General features: G+C 34.5%; 1 protein-coding gene across 1 annotated transcript in view; it reads left to right on the top strand.

Annotated features, from left to right (window-relative positions):
- Positions 1-23,688, top strand: part of LOC150096566 (AP-1 complex subunit gamma-1-like) — a 449,674-nt gene that overhangs the window by 142,911 nt on the left and 283,075 nt on the right. Inside the window, exon 7 of the mRNA XM_090408538.1 lies at positions 9,514-9,609. Coding sequence (XP_090264664.1) covers positions 9,514-9,609 — 96 coding nt within the window. The remainder of the gene's footprint in view (positions 1-9,513; positions 9,610-23,688) is intronic.

Here is a 23,688-nt window from a genome sequence, read left to right as displayed (position 1 = left end):
AGCTAGAAAAATAAAACAAATAAAATAAATTAAAAATTTTTTTTTTTGAAAACTAAAGCAATTATGTTTTGACTACTTAAATTAACCTTTAATTTATCCAATATTTTATTAATGAATACAGTACAGTATAAAAACAGTATTGCTGTATGTGCAATATGAATAAGATGAGCTCACTTAACAGATGTACAGTGTGACTTCCACTGTTGAACACTAATGATATCCACAAAAGTAAATTTGAGTTCTGAGATGCTTGTCCCTCTGTGAGGCACTTCTCGCCTTTAATTTAGTGTTTTATTTCTATAACATAATCTTGAGAGAAGAAAATATTGAACTTTCCGATGAAGTTTTCAAGTCATTAAAGAACTGTAGTCTTGTTTAGAACTTGCGCTTTACATGTCACTGCCATGTTACTTGCTGCACTAGCTAGTACAAAACTTGTATTTCCGAAGAGGAAGTTGAATTATTGAGAAAGAATTACAGAACAGCTGTTGCATTGATGAGAACAGAGATGATGTTCTGAAAAAGTTGGATGATTAGGAGAGAAATATAGTTTAAAGGAATTCTTATGATAAGAAAGGTGGAAAAGGGCATTATGAAGCAAATAAACAATTATCCCAAAAGTAACAGATGAATTTTTTTTAAATGAAGCTGAGTTGTGGCTTAGATAAGTGATATAGTTTCTCCCGAAGTAATGAACAGTTCCTTTTGGTACGTTATGCAGCAAATGTATTCTAATTAAGCACTGTAGACCTGAAAGAGATTAATTATTTATATTTTCAAGGATAAGGAAGAATTTCCTTAAAGTACTTTTTTAAAGTAAGTTTTTAAAGTACCTTTTTCCTTGTGGAAAAAGGTACTTTAAAATTATCTTTATATTTCAAGGAAATAAAAAAGCAACTGATATTGCAGAGAAGATATGAAAGAAGAAATACATTCTTTATAACTAAGATGAAAAGCCAAACGGCTATTTTTTCTGGCGAGGTTGATAAATTAAGGGGATAAAAATCCCTTGTTTTTCAGCCAGTAAGCGAAACTAAGATCGAAAACTACGATCTGAACGTTTCATGCCGACAAACTGTCGGCGGATCCAAGCGTAAGTGACCACTTGGTAGTGCCACACCAAGGCAACTCGTTGCAAAGGTGGAGCAAGCTCCCTCACTATTCTTGATATTTTCTCATAATGTAAAAACACACAGCTTCTAGGAGATGTAGTACTGCTTTACATTATGAGGAGAGGTCACTACCCAGACTGGTTTCAACCTTTTTTGAGGTCTCATCAGTGAGTAGCTAGACCTAGAATATCAGAGTTTAAGTGAAAAGAACTTGCATACTTTCGCTGTATGAATGCCAGAAAGGTGTGTCACTATATTATGTTATAATGTATTATAACTAAGATGAAAAGCCAAATGGCTATTTTTCCGGCGAGGTTGATAAGTTAAGGGGATAAAAATCCCTTGTTTTTCAGCCAGTATGCGAAACTAAGATCGAAAACTATGATCTGAACGTTTCATGCCGACGAACTGTCGGCGGATCCAAGTGTAAGTGACTACTTGGTAGTGCCACACCAAGGCAACTCGTTGCAAACTTGGAGCAAGCTCCCTCACTATTCTTGATAATAGATATTCTATAACACATATTCTTGATAAATCTCTCCTCATAATGTAAAGCAGTACTACATCTCCTAGGAGCTGTGTGTTGTTACATTATGAGAAAATATCAAGAATAGTGAGGGAGCTTGCTCCACCTTTGCAACGAGTTGCCTTGGTGTGGCACTACCAAGTGGTCACTTACGCTTGGATCCGCCGACAGTTCGTCGGCATGAAACGTTCAGATCGTAGTTTTCTATCTTAGTTTCGCTTACTGGCTGAAAAACAAGGGATTTTTATCCCCTTAACTTAAGAAATACATTCTTTCTTAAGAAAAGTCACACATTATCTTTTTGTTTTCAAAGAAGAACAGGTGTGGGCTAATTAGATTTCTATGGCTACTGTTTAGAGCAGAAGATATTATGCCTTATAAGTTTGAAGTTTGTGTATTCTCATCAAGCATTGTGATCATGAAGAGAAGAAATCTTGTATGATGTTTATGTTCTTTATATCTTATATTAAGTTTGCCAGCCCTTTTTCTCTTCAGGAGATGAAGTTTATAAGGATTTTATTTATAATGCAAAGTTATATATAGCGTTTGCGAAACAAACATTTTAAAAACACCGTTAAAACAATACCATAAATTTACACTAATATTAATTGCTTGTAAATAAAGATATTATTTTTGAATTTTCCTTCTCTCACTCAGTCTCTTAAGTTAACTTATAATAATCATATCCTAGAAGTTAAATGAACCACTCAGGCATACTACTCTGGTATATACAAAATGACATTGTAATGATAACCAGGGAAAGACATACAGACCATTATCTAAAAGATTTATGATGAATTAAGCTGTTTATTTTCTGACAGAATGAATCCTTGATTTATAAATACCTTTGCTCTTGAGTGATTATTTCACTGCCCATTAAATCTGAAATTTTTCATTTGTACACTAGAAAAGAACGTATGTTGGATGAGAAAATTATGTTTATTAAGGAAAATATGGACTGGAACTGATGAAGATTAACTCTTCTTTGCTATGAAAGTACAGTGTATTTAAACATCTTACAGGATCTCTACATCGCATTTATTAATATTTCTACCCAGTTTTACACTATCAGACAGCCGAGGCTTACAAGCAGTCTGGTCAGAGACGATGCCAGCAGTTCCTTTCTTTATATGGATCATTCTTCTTATAACTGTATATGTATTAAGATTCTATAATATTCTAAGTTCCTCCAGTTTCATTTACCCTCATTCTCATATCAGATCTGTTACTGCATTATCCCCACATAAGGATGGTACACCCTTGCAAAGTGATTACTTAATAACTTAATGATTTAGGCTGCTTCTATCACTCCTTACCACCAGCCTTCATATCAGATCTGTTACTGCATTATCCCCACATAAGGATGGTACACCCTTGCAAAGTGATTACTTAATAACTTAATGATTTAGGCTGCTTCTATCACTCCTTACCACCAGCCTTCATTAAAGTTAGCATTTCATTGTCATTCTTTCATTATAGTTCTAGTTTTCCCAACTTAGTCCTTCCAAACTTTTACTGAACCACACTTTTTCTAGATACTTCAAATCAATTCTTATGTAATCCATCAGTTATATAATTCTTTCCATCCATTTATCGTCATCTTAGTTAATATTTTATATTCATCAGCTCATAATGGATTTGCTGCTATCATAAGACTGCTGATTTCATCTTTAATTTTTGGATAGCCCTTTTCTTACTGTTTCAGAAGACTTCTTATTATAAGAATTATATTTTATTAATGTAGTGGAAAGAATCATAATGAGGACATCGTAATCACAAGAGCTGATAAAAAGGCACTGCCATTGTTGTTTTAAACTGAACAGCATACTTGGAAAAATTGAATCAATTAGTCTCAGACAACAGAACCTATCAACTTGTTAACTATAACCCAACTAATTGGATAAAAAAAGAAAACAGAATAATTACTTTAATCAGTCACTCTTGGCCCAAGGATACAGTTAAAAAAAAACTACTTTCATACTACACTCATTCCCTGAGAATTTACAGTTTACCCAAGATTCACAAGTAGAACATACCATTCCAGCCGATAAGGTATAGACAGCCCCAGTTATCATTTAGCCAAGAAACTAGCGTCAGCACTCAAGGAGTTGGTAGGTCATTCCCCCCTCTCCTATATTAAAAACACAACACTTTGTAAACAAAATTAAAGACATCACTGGAAAAAAAGTGATTTATTAGTCAGTTTTGATATCTCTGCCCTTTTCACAAATGTTCCAATCAATGACAAAATTCTTCTTTTACAGGACACATTTCTGCCCGATATCACAGTACTCATACCACGTTCTTGCTATTTTGTGTGGCAAAATACTTTCTACCTACAAAAAGAAGGTAAAGCTATGGGCTCACCATTATTTCCCCCCCCCCCCCCCCCCAATTACTAACTTTTATATGGAAGCTTGTGAGCAATGTGCTCTAGATTCCATTACTTTAAAACCCAAAGTCCAGCTTAGATATGTTGATGTTTTCACTATCTAGTCCCATGGCTGCCAGAAATTAGACACTTTCTTTCCTCAGCCATCTAAACAAGCAACACAAATGCATACAATTCACATTTGAGATTGAAAGTCAGAACACATTTCCTTTTCTAGATACACTTGTCACAAGTCTTCCTTCTGGCGGTCTTTCCTTCACTGTTTACCAGAAGCCTACACATATTGGCCAATATATACACATGAACTCCTATCACTGCCCAAAACAAAAACTAGGTGTCATTAATACACTAAAAAATAGGGCTTTGAAGATTTGCTCCAGTGAACAAGCACTTAAAGATGAATTAAAAGTTATTAGTAATACCTTCCTGAAAAATGGCTACAGCAAAAATACTATCAACAAAATTCTTCACAAGACCTCACTTAAAAACAAAAATAAACTAGATTACAATAAAACTGTAACCATTCCATACATTAAAGGGATATCAGATAAAATAAACAGAATACTACAGAAATACAAGCTTAACCACCTTTAAACCTCCTGCAAAATTAAAGAACTCAACTCATCCAAGGGTCCACTTCCTTCCTCTGGCTCACCCTGGAGTATACCATATTCATTGCACCTGTAATTTTCCCTATCTAGGTGAAACAGAGGACACAATTCCAATCCGAAAAAAGGAACATAAATGGCACATTAAATTTAATAACTATATAAATTCTTCCTTTCTAATCATGCTCTGAATACTCTACATAAAATTGACTGGAAAGGCACCTGTTATTTACAGCACACTAAAACGTATGAATGTAAATTTAAAGAGGCCTGAGAAATTCTTATCAACCACTCTAATCTTGACAATAATGATCTAAAAATCCCAAGGTACTTATTCTACCCGCATAACTTTTTCTTCTAAGAGTTAGTTATAAATAGGACTGTAAGTAATTTAAGATCTTAACCTAATATAACAACTCTCATGTTAAATTAGGTTGCCACTTTTGATGTAATAAAACTATCTATATGAATTTGTTCTCTGATGATGATATAAATAGAATATAGCTTTGTAGTATTTTTTTCTTTCTTTCACATTAGAGGTCAGGCCAGTAGAATAATGGTTGATCAAATCATTGTCTCTTGGGCATATTGTTTGAAATGTATTATAGCTTGTCTCTGTATATGCATGTGTGTGTGTGTACTCCAGATGAAATTACTATTTCTAACACAGTTGTAGTCCCCATAATTTTTCTGAAATAAATGCTGATCACTTTGTAACACTAACAGAAAGAAATCATTAGTTTCTTGATATATACACTCCTAAAGGGCGTTCAGGTTACTATGACAGCACTACATGGTTAAGTTTATATTATTAATCTCCTATCAACAATTTTCCTCCCAATCAATCTATTACTGGTGAGCACTCCAATATTGTCATAGCTAACATTTCGTGCTTCTAAGGCATGTCTGACTGAATCAATCCACCTAAACCTTGGTCTTCCTCCTGGTCTCTTTCTTGCCATCTTAGCATCAACACATCTGTTTTGCTAACCTTTCCTCATCCAGTCTATTTAAGTGGCTTTAGATTAGCTCTGCTGACACATTCTTCATTGCTAATAATATCAAGTTCCTTTCTGATATCTTCATTTTAATATGATTTTGCCGTTGATGCTATCAGTTCTTTCTCCTAATTTTTCCCAGAATCCTCATATCTGTGGTCTCTATGTAGTCTTTGTGGTATCTGTGTAGTCTTTGATCAAGTGCTTTTTTTCTAACCCAACTCTCAGATCAATAACTTAACCTCTCTGCCGGCCATGGTGGATGAAATAGTGAGACCAAATTGCACTTCTTATCCATGTTATTAAATAGGTGTTACAGAATCGTATCCAGATTTTGCACCCCCAACCGGCTATAACGTCTATAGACGTCATGGCCGGTTGGAGTGTTAAAACTGGTTAGTAGTATGCAAGATCGGTGTTTTGGCTAATTTCTTTCTCTTTTTCTGTATACATTTGTCCAGCTGGCTCCTTACCATACCAGCTTTTCTTATTCTGTTTATTTCCAGATTTAACCTACCATCTTCACTAAAAACTGTGAAATATTTTTCTTGTTTTATAGGATCTCCAATCAGAATGCAGCTGAAGTTTTCTATACTACTGCCTATTTTCTTAGTTTTGTCTTTTTATTACTGATTTTCATGCCAAATTTATTACAACTGTTATTCAATTTAGTTAGAGAATCCTGGATTAGCCTGGATCTTCACTTTCCTGATACATATCCCTAAGGTGGGGGGGGGGGGGGGTTGAGGTTACTATTACAGCACTACATGATTAAGTTCACATTATTATTAAATCAATGCAACCCTAAGTGCAATTTATTTCAGTTAAGAATACTGTTAAACACTTGAAAATGACAACCCATTTTCACCCTTAGTCAATTACAACTAGCTGTCCTAAGGCTATTAATGATTTTTAATATGCATCTGTGGAGCAAAGTAGCAGACAAATGCTACCATCTGTCTTTAACCTTAACATTGTCTGAAATAGTGTGAATTCTGCAGTTGAGATTTTGAGTTTTGGGATTGAAAATCTTAGTTTCCAGGAGGGAAAAAAACCCTATTTCTATGTGCCAGAGATCAACTCATTCAGAAACTTGTCAGAGAAATGTTTAGCAAGGTTCTTCAACTTTGTGACTAGAATCAAAATTTATAATTCATTTCTCTTCATGTGGCTACACGTTATAGTTGCAAATGCTGTTTTCACAGAATATTGGAAAATATAACTTATGCACTTACTGTCTTATTGTAGGTACTAACAAAGAAGTTGAAAAATTCTTTCTCATTAGATAGGCACCTGACATAAATAAAAAGCCTAGTTAGAGACCTAAAGAAAAGAGGATATGAATCTTACAATCTTTGAAATGTTCTGCAAAAATGTGTGTTGGGGGGGGGTTGAAGTCAAGCTCTTAAATGTGAACTGTAGGCTCTAGTTTATATTCATTTGATTGCAGTATGAGATCATCACCCTGCTTACTGGATGCCTGAGTGCCTTGAAAATTCTACATTTAGTCTCTAGAGTAAAGGATTGTAGCTCTAACCCTTTGTCCACCAACTGCTAAATGTTCTGTAAGTTTATTACTTTTCGTGGGTGAGATCCACATTAAAAAAAAAAAAAAATGAAATATACAAATATTATTGAAGAAAATGCAAGACTTAGAAAGCAAGAATGAAGAGACCCATAAATCTTGAGAAGACATTGATTGACTCATCCAGAGAAGTATATAGCGATATTGTGTGCAAGAAAGGGGGGGGGGGGAGATAATTGGAGTTCTTGGTGAAGTTCTGATTTTTCCTGAAGATGTTACAGAGGCCATTTTGGAAAAGAGGGAAAGGAATGTAGTCATGAGCTCCACACTACATTTGTCTAGAATGAATGCTGGGTGGAGCTTACGTTTATTACTCACTCTGCTTATTTTTTTATATGACTGGATGATAATGTGATTGCTTGTTTTTTCATACCTTCATTATTTGCTTGTGTAATGTCCTCTAGTATATGTGTTATCTTTCTGTAAACAGAAAAAGATAAAGAACCATATGAGAGGCATGTGACTAATATATATATACACACACACACATAGAATGAACACAGAGTTATTTTAATTCTTTTCTATTGTGAAATGTATTTCAGGATGCTGGCTGCTTAAATGCACTAAATATGTATCTAATGTGTATGGACCATGGGGCCATATAGTAAATCAATCATCTGCATAGTGCAGCCAGACCATTAGTTTGAGAGTAGCTGCTATGTTAAAAGCTTGCTTTTCTCTAGAAGGTGACAAGGCTGGAAGGACCCACTATCATCCAAATTTTTGTATATTTTTTCTTTTCATATGAAATAGGTAGGATGAACTGTGAATAATGAGAAAATAGGACTCAAATCAAGGAAATCTCTGCTAGTAAATAAAGTTGCTCATCATGATTTCTGGATTTTTAAGGTTATGGTTTTTTGGTATAGTTTTATGAAGACTCAGAAATATACATAGAACTGAATTTTACAGATGTGGGTTCCCTTCACTCTCAAGTTGTTCTTTGGGAAATAGCTCTCAATATAGTGTGTTTCAAATGATGTTTACTCTTTGGATCCATGGTCCACATGCATTAGGTACACATTTGGTGCATTTAAACAGCCAGCATCCTAAAATGCACTTCGTAATAGAAAAATAAGATATCCGCAATTCATAGATAGATCAGTGATCTTCATTTTAAATGATTCATTATCTTTTTCTCTTTATAGAAATCCATCCCATGCACTGAAAGACACACAAGCAATCATTCCATCATCCACACCAGCAGCACAGTATTCTAAGCACACAGAGTTGTCTGTTTCAGTGATGCAGCTTTTGCCACTGAAATTACCTTGCTTTGTTATTCTGCTTTTAGCTAATGCCTGTAACATTATCAACCCCCCCCCCCAAAAAAAAGAAAAAAAAAACAAGTAACAAAACCATCACTATCCCATATATCTAAAACACATCCAAAAATATATGCTTAATAAATGTCATGCATACACACACCACATTCAAATCACATGTTAAATTCTTTCACCTAAGAACAAACTCTATCCTCTAACACAGAGGTTCCCAACCCTATGCCCGCGGGCACCATGGCATCCGTCAACCAATTTGTGTGTGCCCGCCGCTGTTCAACCATGTGCGTATAGTTTGAAATAATCACACAACAATTCATGGCATGCGTTAATGACACATGACGAGTATTAAACGCATACAATGTAAAGTAGACGCACATTCGAAGTTGTTCATTCCAGTTTAAGAACTGGAATATCATCATCATATTCTCCTAATTATGAAGCACTGGCCAATGAAATACAATGCCAAAGATCACACTAACTTACATATATATATATATATTTAAATTTTTATATAATGTAAACTTTTAACTAATCAAGCATTTGATTATAATGTAAACTTTGTATGTATTCATTTAACAAAAGAATTCAAAAAATTTGCTTGAAAAAATAGATGACCCGTCGCCCTATTGGTATTTTAGAATGTGCTGTAGGAAACAAAAAGGTTGGGAACCCCTGCTCTAACACATCCAGAGGTTGAAATGCCATCTGAATTTGCTTACTATGGATATTTGTGAAAATCTTTTGTTCCTTTGGTATTGTGAATTATACTGCAAAACCTGAAATGAATAAGAAAGTTCTAAATCACTATTATAATTTCTTTCAATAAACATTTATTTTAAATGGGGAAAAGCACATATATAAACTTAGCGATGTTAGTGTTGATAATCTATATCAACTTTGATACAAAAGTGTAAAAGCTGAATTATAACTAAAAATGCAGGTTGTTAATTGAATATAATAAACTACTTCATGTAAAAGGTTAAACATTCTAATTGAGAATTTTTTTTAGTTGGTTCCAAATTTAGTGAGAATTCTAAAAAATCTCATAATGGCTGGCTACTCGCCTGAACATGATGTCAGTGGAGTTAGTGATCCATTCCTTCAGGTGAGTCCTTATTTTTCTCCATTAAAGTGGAAGTAATTACCTCCTGATTTGTTAATTTCATAGCAATATAAATTATATGCTTTTATTTCATATTTATAAAATTAGATGTGACACGGAAAAGGCAATTTTTTCATTAAGTAACAAAAACAAGAATACAAATTCCTAGTGTTCAGGCTTATATGTTGATCCTCCTCTGCATCATGTTGTTTCAGAAAATTGACAACATAGAGTAGATAATAACTAAAATATTTCAATAATTCCTTCCTATATTTTGCCAAAGTTAAATTGGCATCTTCAGTGAGTAATACATTGTTATTAAACATGTGCATGCAGGCAGTGTGTTTGGTTTCTTTGCTTGATTTGGATAATGAAATCTTTCGTTGAGAAAGTTAAAACTGAAGCTAGCAAGAGAATTCAGTAAGCTAGCCTTCCTTAAATGTTGCAGGGATAACAACATCATTCCAATTGGGTAAAATTAAAACAAGCAGTGCTTCCATTAAAGCAAGCACTGCACATTTACAAATGTACTAGCTTTGTTGAGCTTTTCAGAGAAAAGTATCTCTTTGGAAAGCATATCAGAAAAAAAAAATGCATTTGATATGTTTCTTTTGCTCCATAATAAAAAAGTTGAGGGAATTATTTCCGTTAGAACATTTAGCAATACTAGAAGAAAAGATTTCAAGTTACTTTTCTTCCTTAAATACACACAATTATGACTGGATACGAAATCCATTTGTCACAGTTAATACATCGAATTGTGAATTTTCGTTACAAGAAGAACAACAATTAGTTATTTACTCTAAAAATGAAATTCTCTGAAATAACTCTTGAGGAATTTTGGATTTTTATCCAAGTCGAACACTCGGCTCTCTCCACAAGAGCACTGAAAATTTTGTTACAGTTTTCAACATCATATTTGTGTGAGCTCAGTTTCTCAATATTAACCAATATAAAAACTGAAAATCCTGAAAGACTTACTAATATAGACAAAGAGATGAGGGTAGCTATGTTGCATATTAGACCTGATATTGCTGAAATCTGCAAAAGCCGACAGGCTTTTGGTGTTCCCCAAATTTTTCTTATAATTCAAAAGTGTTCCGTGACTTCGAAAAGATTAAGAACCACTGCTCTAGAGAATATATATGGAACTTTTTAAGCCACTTTTGACCTTCAATAAGTAGCGGGGTTTCACATTGGGCAGGAAATCCATCTAAAGAATACTGCCAGTAGAAAATTTATCAGGTAAGCTAGGCAATTATAATATGCCTAAATTTCTTGAATGCTTTATGAGGAGCTGTAGTTCATATCTATCTGGTTCAGAGCTATCGAAGTTCATTTAGAAGTATCATCTCTAACATTAGCTTTTCATCATATAGTCCGGTCATACTCTAAAAGCCTAGAGTTCAAAAGTCCTTTCTGACTTTGAATTGATCAAAAACCTTTATTATTAAGCTCACACAATAGAACATGAAGATCTGAACAAGCACTGTTATTTTACAGCTTCAACAGTGAGATTATCGTACTTGTCTGCACTGTATCTAGTAAACGGTAAAGGACTACACTTACAACTGTAACGTAAGCAAAGTGGTTCACTGCCATTGCAAACAATGCCTGTTGTAATACTTTTGAACTGGCCCCTGGTTACTTCTGCACTAGAAGTTGCAAAATATGCCTTGCAGTGTTGTTCTAAAAACAACATTGCAAGGCATATTACGTTCAAGAAATTTTTAACAGTATAGATGAAATAAGTTCAAACCAATGTGGATTTTTAGTTCAAATCGGTAAGCTAATTCAGAGAAAGTTCTCATACTTGCTGTGAATGCTGAAAATGTCTTCTCTGAATTACAACACACTCGGATTATACAAAAGGCTAAATCTAAACTTGTCAGTAAATATTTATTTGTAAGATTCAGGATTCATTTATTAGTGTTTCAGGAAAACACACACCTGCAATGATTGTCCCTAACCAATTGGATTCAGTTATGGCAATATTGCAAATACCTGCAGATAGTGCTGTTCTCTATATAACGTTTTATATGCATCACAGACAAATAAAGACATTTGTCTGTGATGCAAAGGACCATTATAAGGTCTTTTCAATCAAAGGCAAGGTCACTAGGTTGAGGGAAAACACACATAATGACACCACAACTTAATGATGTAACAACTGGACATTCAAAATGGTGTCTTCCATTTGCAGTACAGATGGCTTTGATATAAGTTCTTAAATTCCACACCCCACAAGTTGGCAATACAGAGAAACGTATACCTCTGTAGCCACATATTGGAATAAATAATTTTTACTGAAAATAGGGCTCTCTCACAATGAGAGCAACAATATTTAAGCATTTCCTGCATGAAAATATTTTGAACATTTCACTTTTGACTAGTTGATACTTCAAGTTTAAGGGAGATGGTAAATCCCGTATTATTCTACAGCCGGGTACGAAACTCGGATCGAAATCCATCATAATCCTTTTGGCTTCTTATAGTTGATACTTCGTTTGTAATCGTCCTGTTAAATACGATTTTTATTACTTACATTTTTCTGCAAAGACAAGTTCAGTTAATTAGGAAAAAAATTATGCAAAACTATCATGCATAAACTGTTAGCGATTCTAAGGTTATAATTAATATGCCACTTAAGAGAGTCTAATCCGTGACGACTTTCCCACACTTCCTGCTAGCATATTATTTGTCTTGCCAAAAGAGGAATTTTTTTTCCTACTTCAATAAACACAGATAAAATCTAAAATAGCTTTGAAAAGATTTTCAAGTAGAATATTTTTATGAAATTATTTTTTCTTTATGATCTTTATTTCACATGAGTCAGGTCTATGATTTTGAATAAAATAAAAAAATAAAAACTATAAATAAAAGGTCATGCACCTATCTTGTTATACAAGAAAAGACTTTCTAAAAAATAATATAACGCAGTTTTAAAAATGCACACTGATCGCTCTAGGAAGTGCATTATTATAGAACACAGGCCCTTTACTAATATAAATCAAGAATGCCAGAGTACGTAAGTTTTGTTTGAATGCATTCAAACTAATTTGTTTTCCACAGATGATTTCTACATATTAAAATATCTCAAGCTATATGATGTTTGGAAAATGTGTAGTTTATATTGCTAATTTATAGTTAGAATTTTGATATTAGATAAATTAATATCTAATATCAAATGTCATGATAATCTGTGAGATAAAGTATATATTACATGGAAGGAACCTTAAACCTGATAAAAATCAACGAACTTATAGCATCTTGAGTCACTTCTGAAGTATGAACATCACAGAAAACCTTACACACAATTATATATCTAACATAGCATCTATTGATGATTATACACAACAACACAAATTATTGACTGGATCGATCCAAATATCAGGGCTCCTATACATAGTTGCACATGTGCAATGTTATACGATACTCCTGTATGTATATAAACTAGATAAACTACAGAACCAAAAACCGAATAACATTAAATGTAGGAATAATGGGGGGGAACCTAATATTACTGACGCCATCAAACAGTGGAACAATAACGAAAATGAGGTCACTGCAAGTTGGTAGTCTATCACCTCAGACAGTCTCCGAGACTTCGAGAAATCTAGCACCTGTATAATCACGTAACCAGAAAAACTCTCCAGATCATCTTCGAAAACTCCTAGTTATATGATGAAAGAAGGTTTATGACATTTGCAGAAATCTGATGATCTTCACCCTCATTAAATTTCTGATATGTACTTTCAAAGAGATCACAGTTCAACTCTCATATCCATAATTTTAAACAAGTTTTAACACTGTATTCTTGTATACTGCTAGTTTAGTGTTTTAGCTACTTTCTCTGTAATTCCATATATGTTTATTCAGTTAGCTCATATCCATACTAGCTTGGCTTATTCTGTTATCTATTTCTAAAGATAACTTATAACTTCCACTAAACACTAAAATTGTACCTAAATAGCTAAAATATTTTACGTTACATGGATTTTCCATTGAGAATGAAGTTGATGTTTCTTGCATATTTTCACATTTCTGTTGTTGTTGATCTTCATATCCAATTTGCTACAAGTACTGGATTTATTTTGGAGTATAATATCATCTACATAAAGAACAGAGTTAAGTTGAATATATTCAATTTTGATATTAGATTTAATGTCACTTTCCTTCTTAATGTGAGCCATATTGAGGATGAATAACAGTGGCATTGGAGTGAATCCTTATCTTAAACCTAATTTTGCATCTTTCAGTTTTGATTGCTGATTTACAATTTAAGTATTATTCTGTTTACACTCCCATTCTCTTATATAATCTTTTGAAAACCTTTACTCTTGTATCTTATGGTATGCCTTTTCTAGATCATGTGCTGCACATGATCTAGAAAAATTCAAAAGTGCAGCACATTTTTTTTTTATATTCCCATATTTTCATAAATTAAAAATTCCATTCTGACAATCTCTATTTATCCTGAACCTCAGCTTGTTGTTCCCTAAGACTTTCTTGAAGCCACACTTTTGCTTATACTGTCCTTTCATAAATCTTACTGAACAGAACACTCAATAGGGAAATTCCGTTATGATTCTTGCATTCAGTTTAATTATCCTCTATCACAGATGAGTACCATGAGAGTTCTACTCCAATCATTCATAATTCGATCATTTGCTGAATAATGCAGCATATTTTTGGCTGAGTATTATCTATTTCAGCTCCCTTTCAACGTTTCAGGTTTACGATGGCATTTTTCTACATCTAATATTGATATGTACTCCTGACTGTATTCTTATTGAATATTTTCTACCTTCTTCTTCTTATGGTGCCGTCTTCTATCGAAGGTCAGCAACCATCCTGGCGAACAAACTACGTTCTTGCATTAATCTGAGCAGTTGTACGCTGCTCTTTCCTGTCCACGTCTTGATGTTGTCAAACCAAGATATTCTTTTTCTTCCTCTATCTCCTTTGCCATCAATTCTTCTTCTTATCAAAATAGTTTGTAGAAGTTGGTATTTTCTGTTTCTCATGATGTGACCATCAGTGGCAGCTCGTGGCTTGAAATCGTGGGGGTGCCGCAACTTTCGAAATATACATACACACTGTAAGTACAGTATATACGTGCTTGGATAAAATATTAAAATTATGGTAAACATTTATAATTATGGCTATTTTGCCTGCATCAGTTTAGGAGTGCCACTATTTAAATGTCATTGACTATTTACTCATGGATTCTTAGGGCATTGTAGATGTAAATTTACCAAAAAGTATATGTAGCATAAGGAAGAGAAATTTACACATACCTTTTTCTGGGTGTTGCGGCTTTTCCTTCTTTCTGCGATGACTAATAGCCAATGACATTTAAACAGGGACACTCCTAAACTGAAGCAGGCAAAATAGCCGTAATTATAATAATTTATTAAGAGGAGTAACATGGGAGTTTTCCCAGAAATAATATACATTATGGTAAACATTTTAAAAAATATGTTGTTTACTATCGATAAAATTATACAGTTTGGTATAATTCAAAATTACTTAAAAATAAAATCCATTCCTTTAATTGTAATGTCCAAATATTTAAAGAGACGAAGTAAACACGATAAGCACTACGAACACTCAAAAAAATCTAAACATAAATCGCTATCGTTATGCTAATACAGTGGTTCTTAACCAGCATCCCCCGGAACACTTGTTTTGCTAACTGGTTACAGGTGTTCCGCCGGTGAAAGAAATCACATGACACAGTGTTGAGTGTAACACATCGCGTTGTGAATTTTCCTTACAAGAAGAAGAAAATTTAGTTGCCTTGTCAACGGACCACACTCTAAAAGTGAAATTCTCTGAAATAACTCTTGAGTAAATTTGGATTTTTGTCCAAGCTGAATATCCAGCTCTCTCCACAAGGGCACTGAAATTTTGTTACAGTTTTCAACATCATATTTATGTCAGCTCGGTTTCTCAATATTAACCAATATAAAACCTAAAAAGTGTGAAAGACTTACTAATATAGACAGAGATGAGGGTAGGTATATCACATATTAGACCTGATATTGCTGAAATCTGCAAATGCTGACAAGCTCAAGTATCGCATTAAAATAAGTTCCATTTTTATAAAAGGCAAGTCCATGCATATTTTGATTGTTAGTTTTTATAATTCTAATGGTTTTGGTGTTCCCCAGATATTCCTTATAATCAGAAGTGTTCCATGAGTTCAAAAAGGTTAAGAACCACTGATCCATAGACTCCTAAAAATGCCACTTCCTGGCCAGCAGATGTGACTAACAAAGTAAAACTGTACAATTCCAGACCCCCACCATATTTATGGACTTCAAAAAAATCTATAAAGAGGACGTACCACCACTACTCCCAATTGTAGATGGTATCGACTCACCCACCTACAAACGAGTCAAACATTTAACTAAACTGCTTTCTCAAACTACTGGAAATACCTCATCATGAATAATAAAAAAAAATCAGTCCATTTTAATATCAGTATACAAGAACTAATTCTCCCAACACTGACCTAGTGGTCAGTTTCAATGTCTCCTCCTTATTCACAAATGTCCCATTTAAGGACATCTTAGCTCTTATCCAAGCAGAATTTCTCATCTCAGTCCTGTTTTAGTTCACCATGACTCAGGCTATTTTGTTGCGAGGAAAATTCTACAAACAAATAGAGGGAATAGCCATGGGTTCTCCTCTTTCACCCTCTCCTACTGGCAGACTTTTTCATGGAGATATTTGAAAAGAACGCCCTTAATTCTCCCCCCCCCCAACCCACTATGTGTATGCAATTTGGCCACATAGCCTTGGACTTCTTATACACTTTCCTTTTCCATTTGAACAGTCAACATCTTAGGATCCAATTCACATCCAATCCAATAGAAATAGACGTTAAACAGTCTGCCTTCAACACCCTGGTTACAAGACAACCAAATGGATCTCTGACCTCCACTGTCTACACAGCCCCCCCCCCTACATACACACACACAGGTAAATACATATATCCATCAACAGTCACATCACCTCTCATCCCCCACCAACAATATGGAACTATAAAAACCTTAGGGCACTGGGGCAAAATTAATTTGCTCAGATAACACTGCACTCATCACAGAACTTACCCATATAAAAATCACTTTTTTGGCCAATGGCTACACTTCCCAACAGATAAAAAGAATTCTATCACCACACCCCAACTTCCCCCATCTTCCAAATATAGATTAAAGCAAATCATCCATCCCTTATATTTGTGGCATCTCAGAAGAGGTGATCAAGATCTTATGAAAGCACAATCTAGTGACACTTATAAACTGCACAGAAAACTAGCCACTCTTATCCACTTCCCCAAAGACTAGCTACACCTGGATTCACCTGGAGTGTGAATCTAGTGACAACAATCTCAGATGCCCTACAGCTGCAATTGTTCATACTATGGCCAAACAGGCAGGACAGCCAACATCTGTATATTCGAGTACCAGGACTACATCCATTTCCAGCTCAGGATTAGCAGACCATGCCCAGGGTACCCGGCACAGGATCCATCGGGAAAAAAAGGCACTTTACTCCACCGAAACAAATTTAAACTTTAGAGACTTTTCCTCCAATCTGCTGCACCTCTTACAGACTCTCCCTGCCTAAATTAATATGGTTGTATCAAATTGCCTCTCATATGGGAAACATTCAGCCCAGTGGTAACGAACACCTAACTAAAGCCAATAGGTGGCATAATTGTAGGACTTTAGGCAATCCTGTATCTCTCCTGTTCCATTTTTGTTACTGAAGTGTGCCTGCATGCATGTGTTCAATATCAGTGTATTAATTTCTGAAGATGCCAGTTTAAATTTGGCAAAATATAGGAAGTAATAATTAAAATATTTTAGTTATTATCTGCTCTACATTGTTAATTTCCTGAAACATGATGCAAGAATACAAATTAAATAAATTATTGTTTAGAATAGATGCTATACGGTAAATATTGTGTAGAAATTTTCTTCATATAATATAATACAGATTTGTCAAAAACAAAATTACAAGATAGAATAAACAATCCCAAACCATAATGCATGACACATCTGTTGACTGATCTATGAACTGGTTTCATAAGGCAACCATCTCTTAGTCCAGTAAACACTTATCACAAACTTGCTTATAGTAACAAACTTCTGAAAATTTCTAACTGAAGCCTCATAGGCACATTGCTCCACTATTTGATTTGATTCTAGTCTGTCAAAGACAAGTTGAGTTCCTTAATTAGGGGGTTTTAGACAATGCAGCTGGCTTGCCATTCCTCTGTTGCACTCCGTAAGGGCAAGTATTTATGCCAGTAGATCTGTGGGTTTAAGTTGCTAGCTTGCCTTTTTTGAGGGACAATAAAACCAGAGTTTCCAATAGACAAAACTCTCCACTTCCACGTGAAACCAGCTAACTCCTGATTTGATTGCAAACACCTGATAAAGGTACCACATGTCGTAGACAGGATTTGAACCCATGTCTTTCCAACCAGAGTGGCTTTGTCTATTTCAACTGAGCTACAAAGGCTCCACTTATTCACTACAACAAATTATTGCACTGCAACTTATGAGTCTGGTATCTTTGCTGCTGTTAGCACTATATCCTTCTCTGTACAAATACAAAAACATAAATCACTATCTGTGAGTCAGCTGCTAAATCATGCATATCCTTGCTCAGATAAATGAAAAAATAATTTTAAAATATTTGCTGAAGGATCACTTTTTTTGCTAAAAGTGGAAATAAATTAATAGCATTTGCTTTTTTTTCCTCCCCTTTCTCTCTCCAGTTGAATATAATATAAAAATTTAGAAAACATTGCAACTGAAGTTGGCTTTCATATTTTTACACAAAGTGAATTTTTCTTTTTTTTTCTATTTAAAAGAAACAAACATTTGTAAACTCATTGTTTGCCAGAAGCTAATGAAGTGAACCTTACTCAGATATTAAAATTAGAAATTTATATAAACATTGGCTGAGAGAGAGAGTCCTTTAGTTTTTGCACACATTATCAGCATTTTAAGCTGGATATATTACATAGACCAAAAAAAAAAAAAATGTCTGCCAGCACTTATATTTCAAACTTCTCATTTCAAATCCTGAAGAGAAGAGGATATTTTCTAGCCCTTTCATCTTAAGCTAAGTAAGCAAGTTGCAATTGAAAATATTTGACTTTCTTTTCACTCCTGTATACTTAAATCATCTGTCTTACAAACATAAAAATAAAAACAGACATTATGGTCTTAGCTTCTTTACTATCAATTTTAAACAACTTAGTCAGACTGTTTAGTATGCATGTTATCCCTCAGCCAAGACATTAAATCATCAAAATGGAGAAAACCATCAGTGATCCATTGTAGACAGAGAGATGCCACCTATAGCCCTCAAAGAAAAGAATGAGTCTTTGTGGTACAGCAAAATAGATGGTAAATATGTTCACTGCCTGTTGTAATATATATCACCTTTACTTATTAGAATCTCAAAGAGGGAAAAAAAACCACAATTGAAATCCAGATCAAAATTCAAATCTACTTTTTAAAATTTCTTCTGCTGTACATAAGTAATATTTTGAAAGAGTATTTTCGCTAGCTTTAAAACAGTTATTCGGCAGACTTGCTTGATGGCATACTAGACCAAATTTAATTGCAAAGCTTCAGTATACTTGTAGGTCAGCTAGTTAATGAACTTATGGTTACTATTCTACCAGGTGTGTGTGTGTGTGTGTGTGTGTGTGTGTGTGTGTGTGTGTGTTTCTGTCTTGAGGGAGTCCAGGTAATGGTATTTGTTTGTGTGTGTGTGGGGGGGGGGATATCATCAAAGTCACAGTTCATAGAGGAGTTGTTTGAAATTCTCCAGGTGTGTATACAGCTTAGCTCATGAATATAGGTCAGGTGGCCTGTTTCAGTCTCAACCCACTGTTTCATCAGTATGCCTTTTGTCTCTTTGACCTTTTCTTTTGAAATTCATTATCCCCTTAGGTATTCTTTCAAATACTTTCCATTTAGTTCTGTATTTTTCTTGTTTCCATTTTTGGTGTTTGGTTTAGATCTTTCAATATGTCTTTTTTTTTTTTAAATCTAGTCTTGTATTCCCTACTATTCTTCGCATATATTTCATTTTTGCTGCAATGATTCTTTAATCTCCTTCTCTTAATGATCATGATTCTTTAGAGAATTTGTTAATTTTCTCAAGAATGTCTGAATTCTCATTATTTACTTCATTTATAGCATAACTAAAATTACTGACTTGTTCAGTTATTTTGTTGTCTGTAACTATTTTATTTCAGAAGGACATTTTTCCTTTGAATGCCATAGTTCATTTTTTTGTAGACTGTACTCAGCTACTGCAAATATATTACTTGATCATCTGTAAAGAGTAAGGTATCTAAAATAAAGTATTTTCTATTTGGATTCCTTCTTCCAGTCTTTGATTATTTCATTCATATATATTCCAAATAATATTGGAGATAGGGGACTTCCTTGTCTGTCTATTACAATAAACAGACAAGTTTATTGTTATTAACTCTTTTTATGCTTATTAATGTTTTCTCATATAGGCTATAGCATAATTTAATAAATTTATACAGTATGGTGCAAAAAAAAAAGTACCGAATAACTACAATGATATATGTAACGGAGTAAATGAGTTTCTTAACAAAGAAATATATGTTTACACATGATAATATATACATCCACAACTATCAGTGGAATCTTAGTCAAATAAAGCATTAATGATAGTAGATTACATTCTCAAAATGGGCACTTTGTCTTTCAAGACAAGTTTCGTAGTGCATTCAAAGGTTCTCTGTCATCTTGGAGAACAAGGGTTGGGACATCTGCTGGACATATAATCTAATTTTATCCCTTTGTTCATTAAGGTTTGAAGGTGCGTCATGCTGGAATACCCATTCCTTCAACATATCCCAATTTGTTAATGCAAATGATTCTCATCTGTGTTAACAGTTCGTGGGTCTCCCTGAATGTCCTTTGCATTGTGGCAGAACACTCCCAGTATGTTAGAACCTCTCGATTAAGGCAACGATGACACATTGCTTGGGGCATGCTTATGGGGCATGGAAATGATGAACAAACTGCTCACAAACATGTTATAGGCTTGGACCATGTGCTCTACCAACTCCATATAAACGAAAATAATGCTCAACAAGAAATGCCTTTTCTTCCAACATCAACACTACTGCTACAGCTAAATGTAATGACAGACTCTACTATGCTCTTCTATTAAGGGGGGGAGGTATGTTGAAGTTCAGTACTATTTTTTTTTTTGCACCAAACCATATGTAAGTGGTTTTTTTGTATACCAAAAAGTTTATATCTGTCTATCTTGTCAAAAATTTTTTATAATTTGGGAATGATAGATGCATTTCTAAGTTGAATTCTCTTTTCTCAATTTGCATTTTGAGAGTGAAGATAGGATATATGATGAATCTTCCATTTTTAAAGTCATTTTAATTTTTTCTAGAAAATATGTTCTTCAGTATTTTGCATATTAACTATTTGCTTTTTATTTTTATTAACTCCACAAGTGAGCTATTGCAAAAATGTAAAATGCATTAGTGTTCTATAATAAATTTGGTTTAATCCTGTATCCAAGTGTAATCAAACAAAGTTTTCGCCTGAAAATATCTTCAGGACTGAGGTAAGGTGGTGCAACTCACAGCAAAGGTGGACCAGCTCTCATCACTCCTTGTCTCAGCATCTCCCATAATGCAAAGCATATCTCCTTGCAGACATGTATACTGCTATGCATTAAGGGTAGATCTACTACCCAGACCAGTTTTGACCTTTATTGAGGTCTCGTCAGTGGGAGGTAGACCCAGAGTGGTGAATTACCACTTAGTGGCCCTTCCCTTAATGCATAGCAGTATACATGTCTGCAAGGAGATGTGCTTTGCAATATGGGAGATGCTGAGGCAAGGAGTGATGAGAGCTTGGTCCACCTTTGCTGTGAGTTGCCTAAAGATGCACCACCTTACCTCAATCCTGAAGATATTTTCAGGTGCAAACTTTGTTTGCTTACACTTGGATAAAGGATTAAACCAAATTTATTATAGTCTAACCAAGTGCAAAATAAACTTCCACCATTAGTGTCTCCCCCCCCCCCCCATATCCATGGTTTCACTTATCTGCAGTTCGAAAAAAGTGTATGAAACGGTCGAGCAGCACGCCAGTTGAAGCATGCATATGTGTAGGCTGAAAACTTGTCGAAATACGCTTGTTTTGCTAGTCGCATGGACTTAAACATGTGTGTTTGTTCATGTTTAGTTTTATTCAAATTGTCGAAGAAAGCAGTCAATTGTCTGTCATTGCAATCAAAAATTGCGTTGAAATTCAAGCAAATAAATTATGAAAAATTTAAAAATGGCTTCAAAACCAAACAGAAGTTGTGAAGTTCTCAATATTAGTGAAAAATCAAAGATTATCAATATGATTGAAGTAGATAAAAAGTCAATTGCAACCATTGCCAAGATCTATAATAAAAACTAATCTTCGATATGTGAAGTGTTGAAGAAAAAAAGAAAAAATTTGTGCGAGTCTTTCCATTGCACCCAAACCTGCAAAAGTTACTGGTACAGTGTGTAATAAGGCATTACTCAAGGCAGAGAAAGCTTTGAATTTGTGGATGGAAGACATGACAAAAAAAAGGATTCCTATTGACGGTAACACGTCACAACAAAAAGCATTAATCCTATATGAAGACATGCTGCTGCAAGATGAAACAGAAGAGGAAGAAAAGTCATTTACAAGCAAGGGCTGGTTGCATAGATTCAAAACTAGGTTTAATCTAAAAAAAAACAAAAATTACAGGAGAATCTGCATCAGCTGATGAGAAAGCTGTTGCATTGTTCCCTGCAGAATTTTAAAAAAATTATTGCAGAGAAAGGTTATCATTGTAAGCAAGTTTTTAATTGTGATGAAACCAACCTCGATCGGAAGAAAATGCCCCAGTGGACCTACATCCATAAAACTGTGAAGCAAGCACCAGGCTTTAAAGCATTTAAGGACAGATTGACGCTGGTACGTTGTGGCAACACAGCTGGTCATGTAATTAAACCCGACCTTGTTTACCTAGCACAGAATCCATGTGCCCTTAATAACAAAAACAAAGGTTGTCTGCCTGTTTTTTTGGCAAACAAATCCGAAAGTGTGGGCCACGACAGTATTATTTACGGAATGGTTCCATCGATGTTTTATTCCAGAGGTGAAAAAATACTTGGAGAGGGAAGGATTATCATTTAAAGTTTTATTGATAATAGACAATGCTCCAGGGTTCCCTGAGTCACTAGTCACCAAAGATGAAAGGTGTAGACTTACGCTTGAACTTGCCGAACGTTCTTCGGCATGAAACTCTTAAATTTCGATCTTCGAGTTTCTTATTTGGCTTAAAAATAACGAGGGATTTTTTTCTCCTTAATTAAATAATTTACGTCGCTGAAAAAATAGCCTTTTGACTCTTTATTGTAGTAATAATTGATGGGTACACCTTTCTGGCAATTTGTATAGTAAAAGTATGTAAGCTCGGTTCACTAAAACCTTGGTATTATTCAGGTCTACCTACTCACTGAAGTTGCCCGGTGTTGTAATAACTTACCCCAATCCTGAAGATACTTTCAGGCGCAAACTTTGTTTGCTCACACTTGGATAAAGGATTAAACTAAATTTATTATAGTCTAACCAAGTGAAAAATAAACTTTCAACATCTTTCTCTAAATCCGGAGTAATTTAATAAAAAGGTGGCACACCGTTTGGCAACTCCTATAGGTAGAGATGACCTTGCTAATGCTTCTGCCTGGTATCTCCACTTGGGCCTGGCTCCCACTGAAGAGACCTCAATAAAGGTCAAAACTAGTCTGGGTAGTGCATAATGCAAAACACATCTCCGCAAGGAGATGTGTTTTGCATTATGGGAGATACTGAGATAGGAGTGATGTTAGCTTGCTCCACCTTTGCAACGAGTTGCCCGGTGTTGTAATACCTTACCCCAGTCCTGAAGATACTTTCAGGCGCAAACTTTGTTTGCTCACACTTGGATAAAGGATTAAACTAAATTTATTAT

The sequence above is a fragment of the Typopeltis vanoorti genome, chromosome 18 (assembly GCF_054136105.1).
Source record: "Typopeltis vanoorti isolate ZY-2024b chromosome 18, IOZ_Tvanoo_1.0, whole genome shotgun sequence".
Taxonomy (NCBI): domain Eukaryota; kingdom Metazoa; phylum Arthropoda; class Arachnida; order Uropygi; family Thelyphonidae; genus Typopeltis; species Typopeltis vanoorti.
The sequence above is the reverse complement of the archived record's forward strand: the minus strand, read 5'-3'. Positions and strand labels throughout refer to the sequence as shown.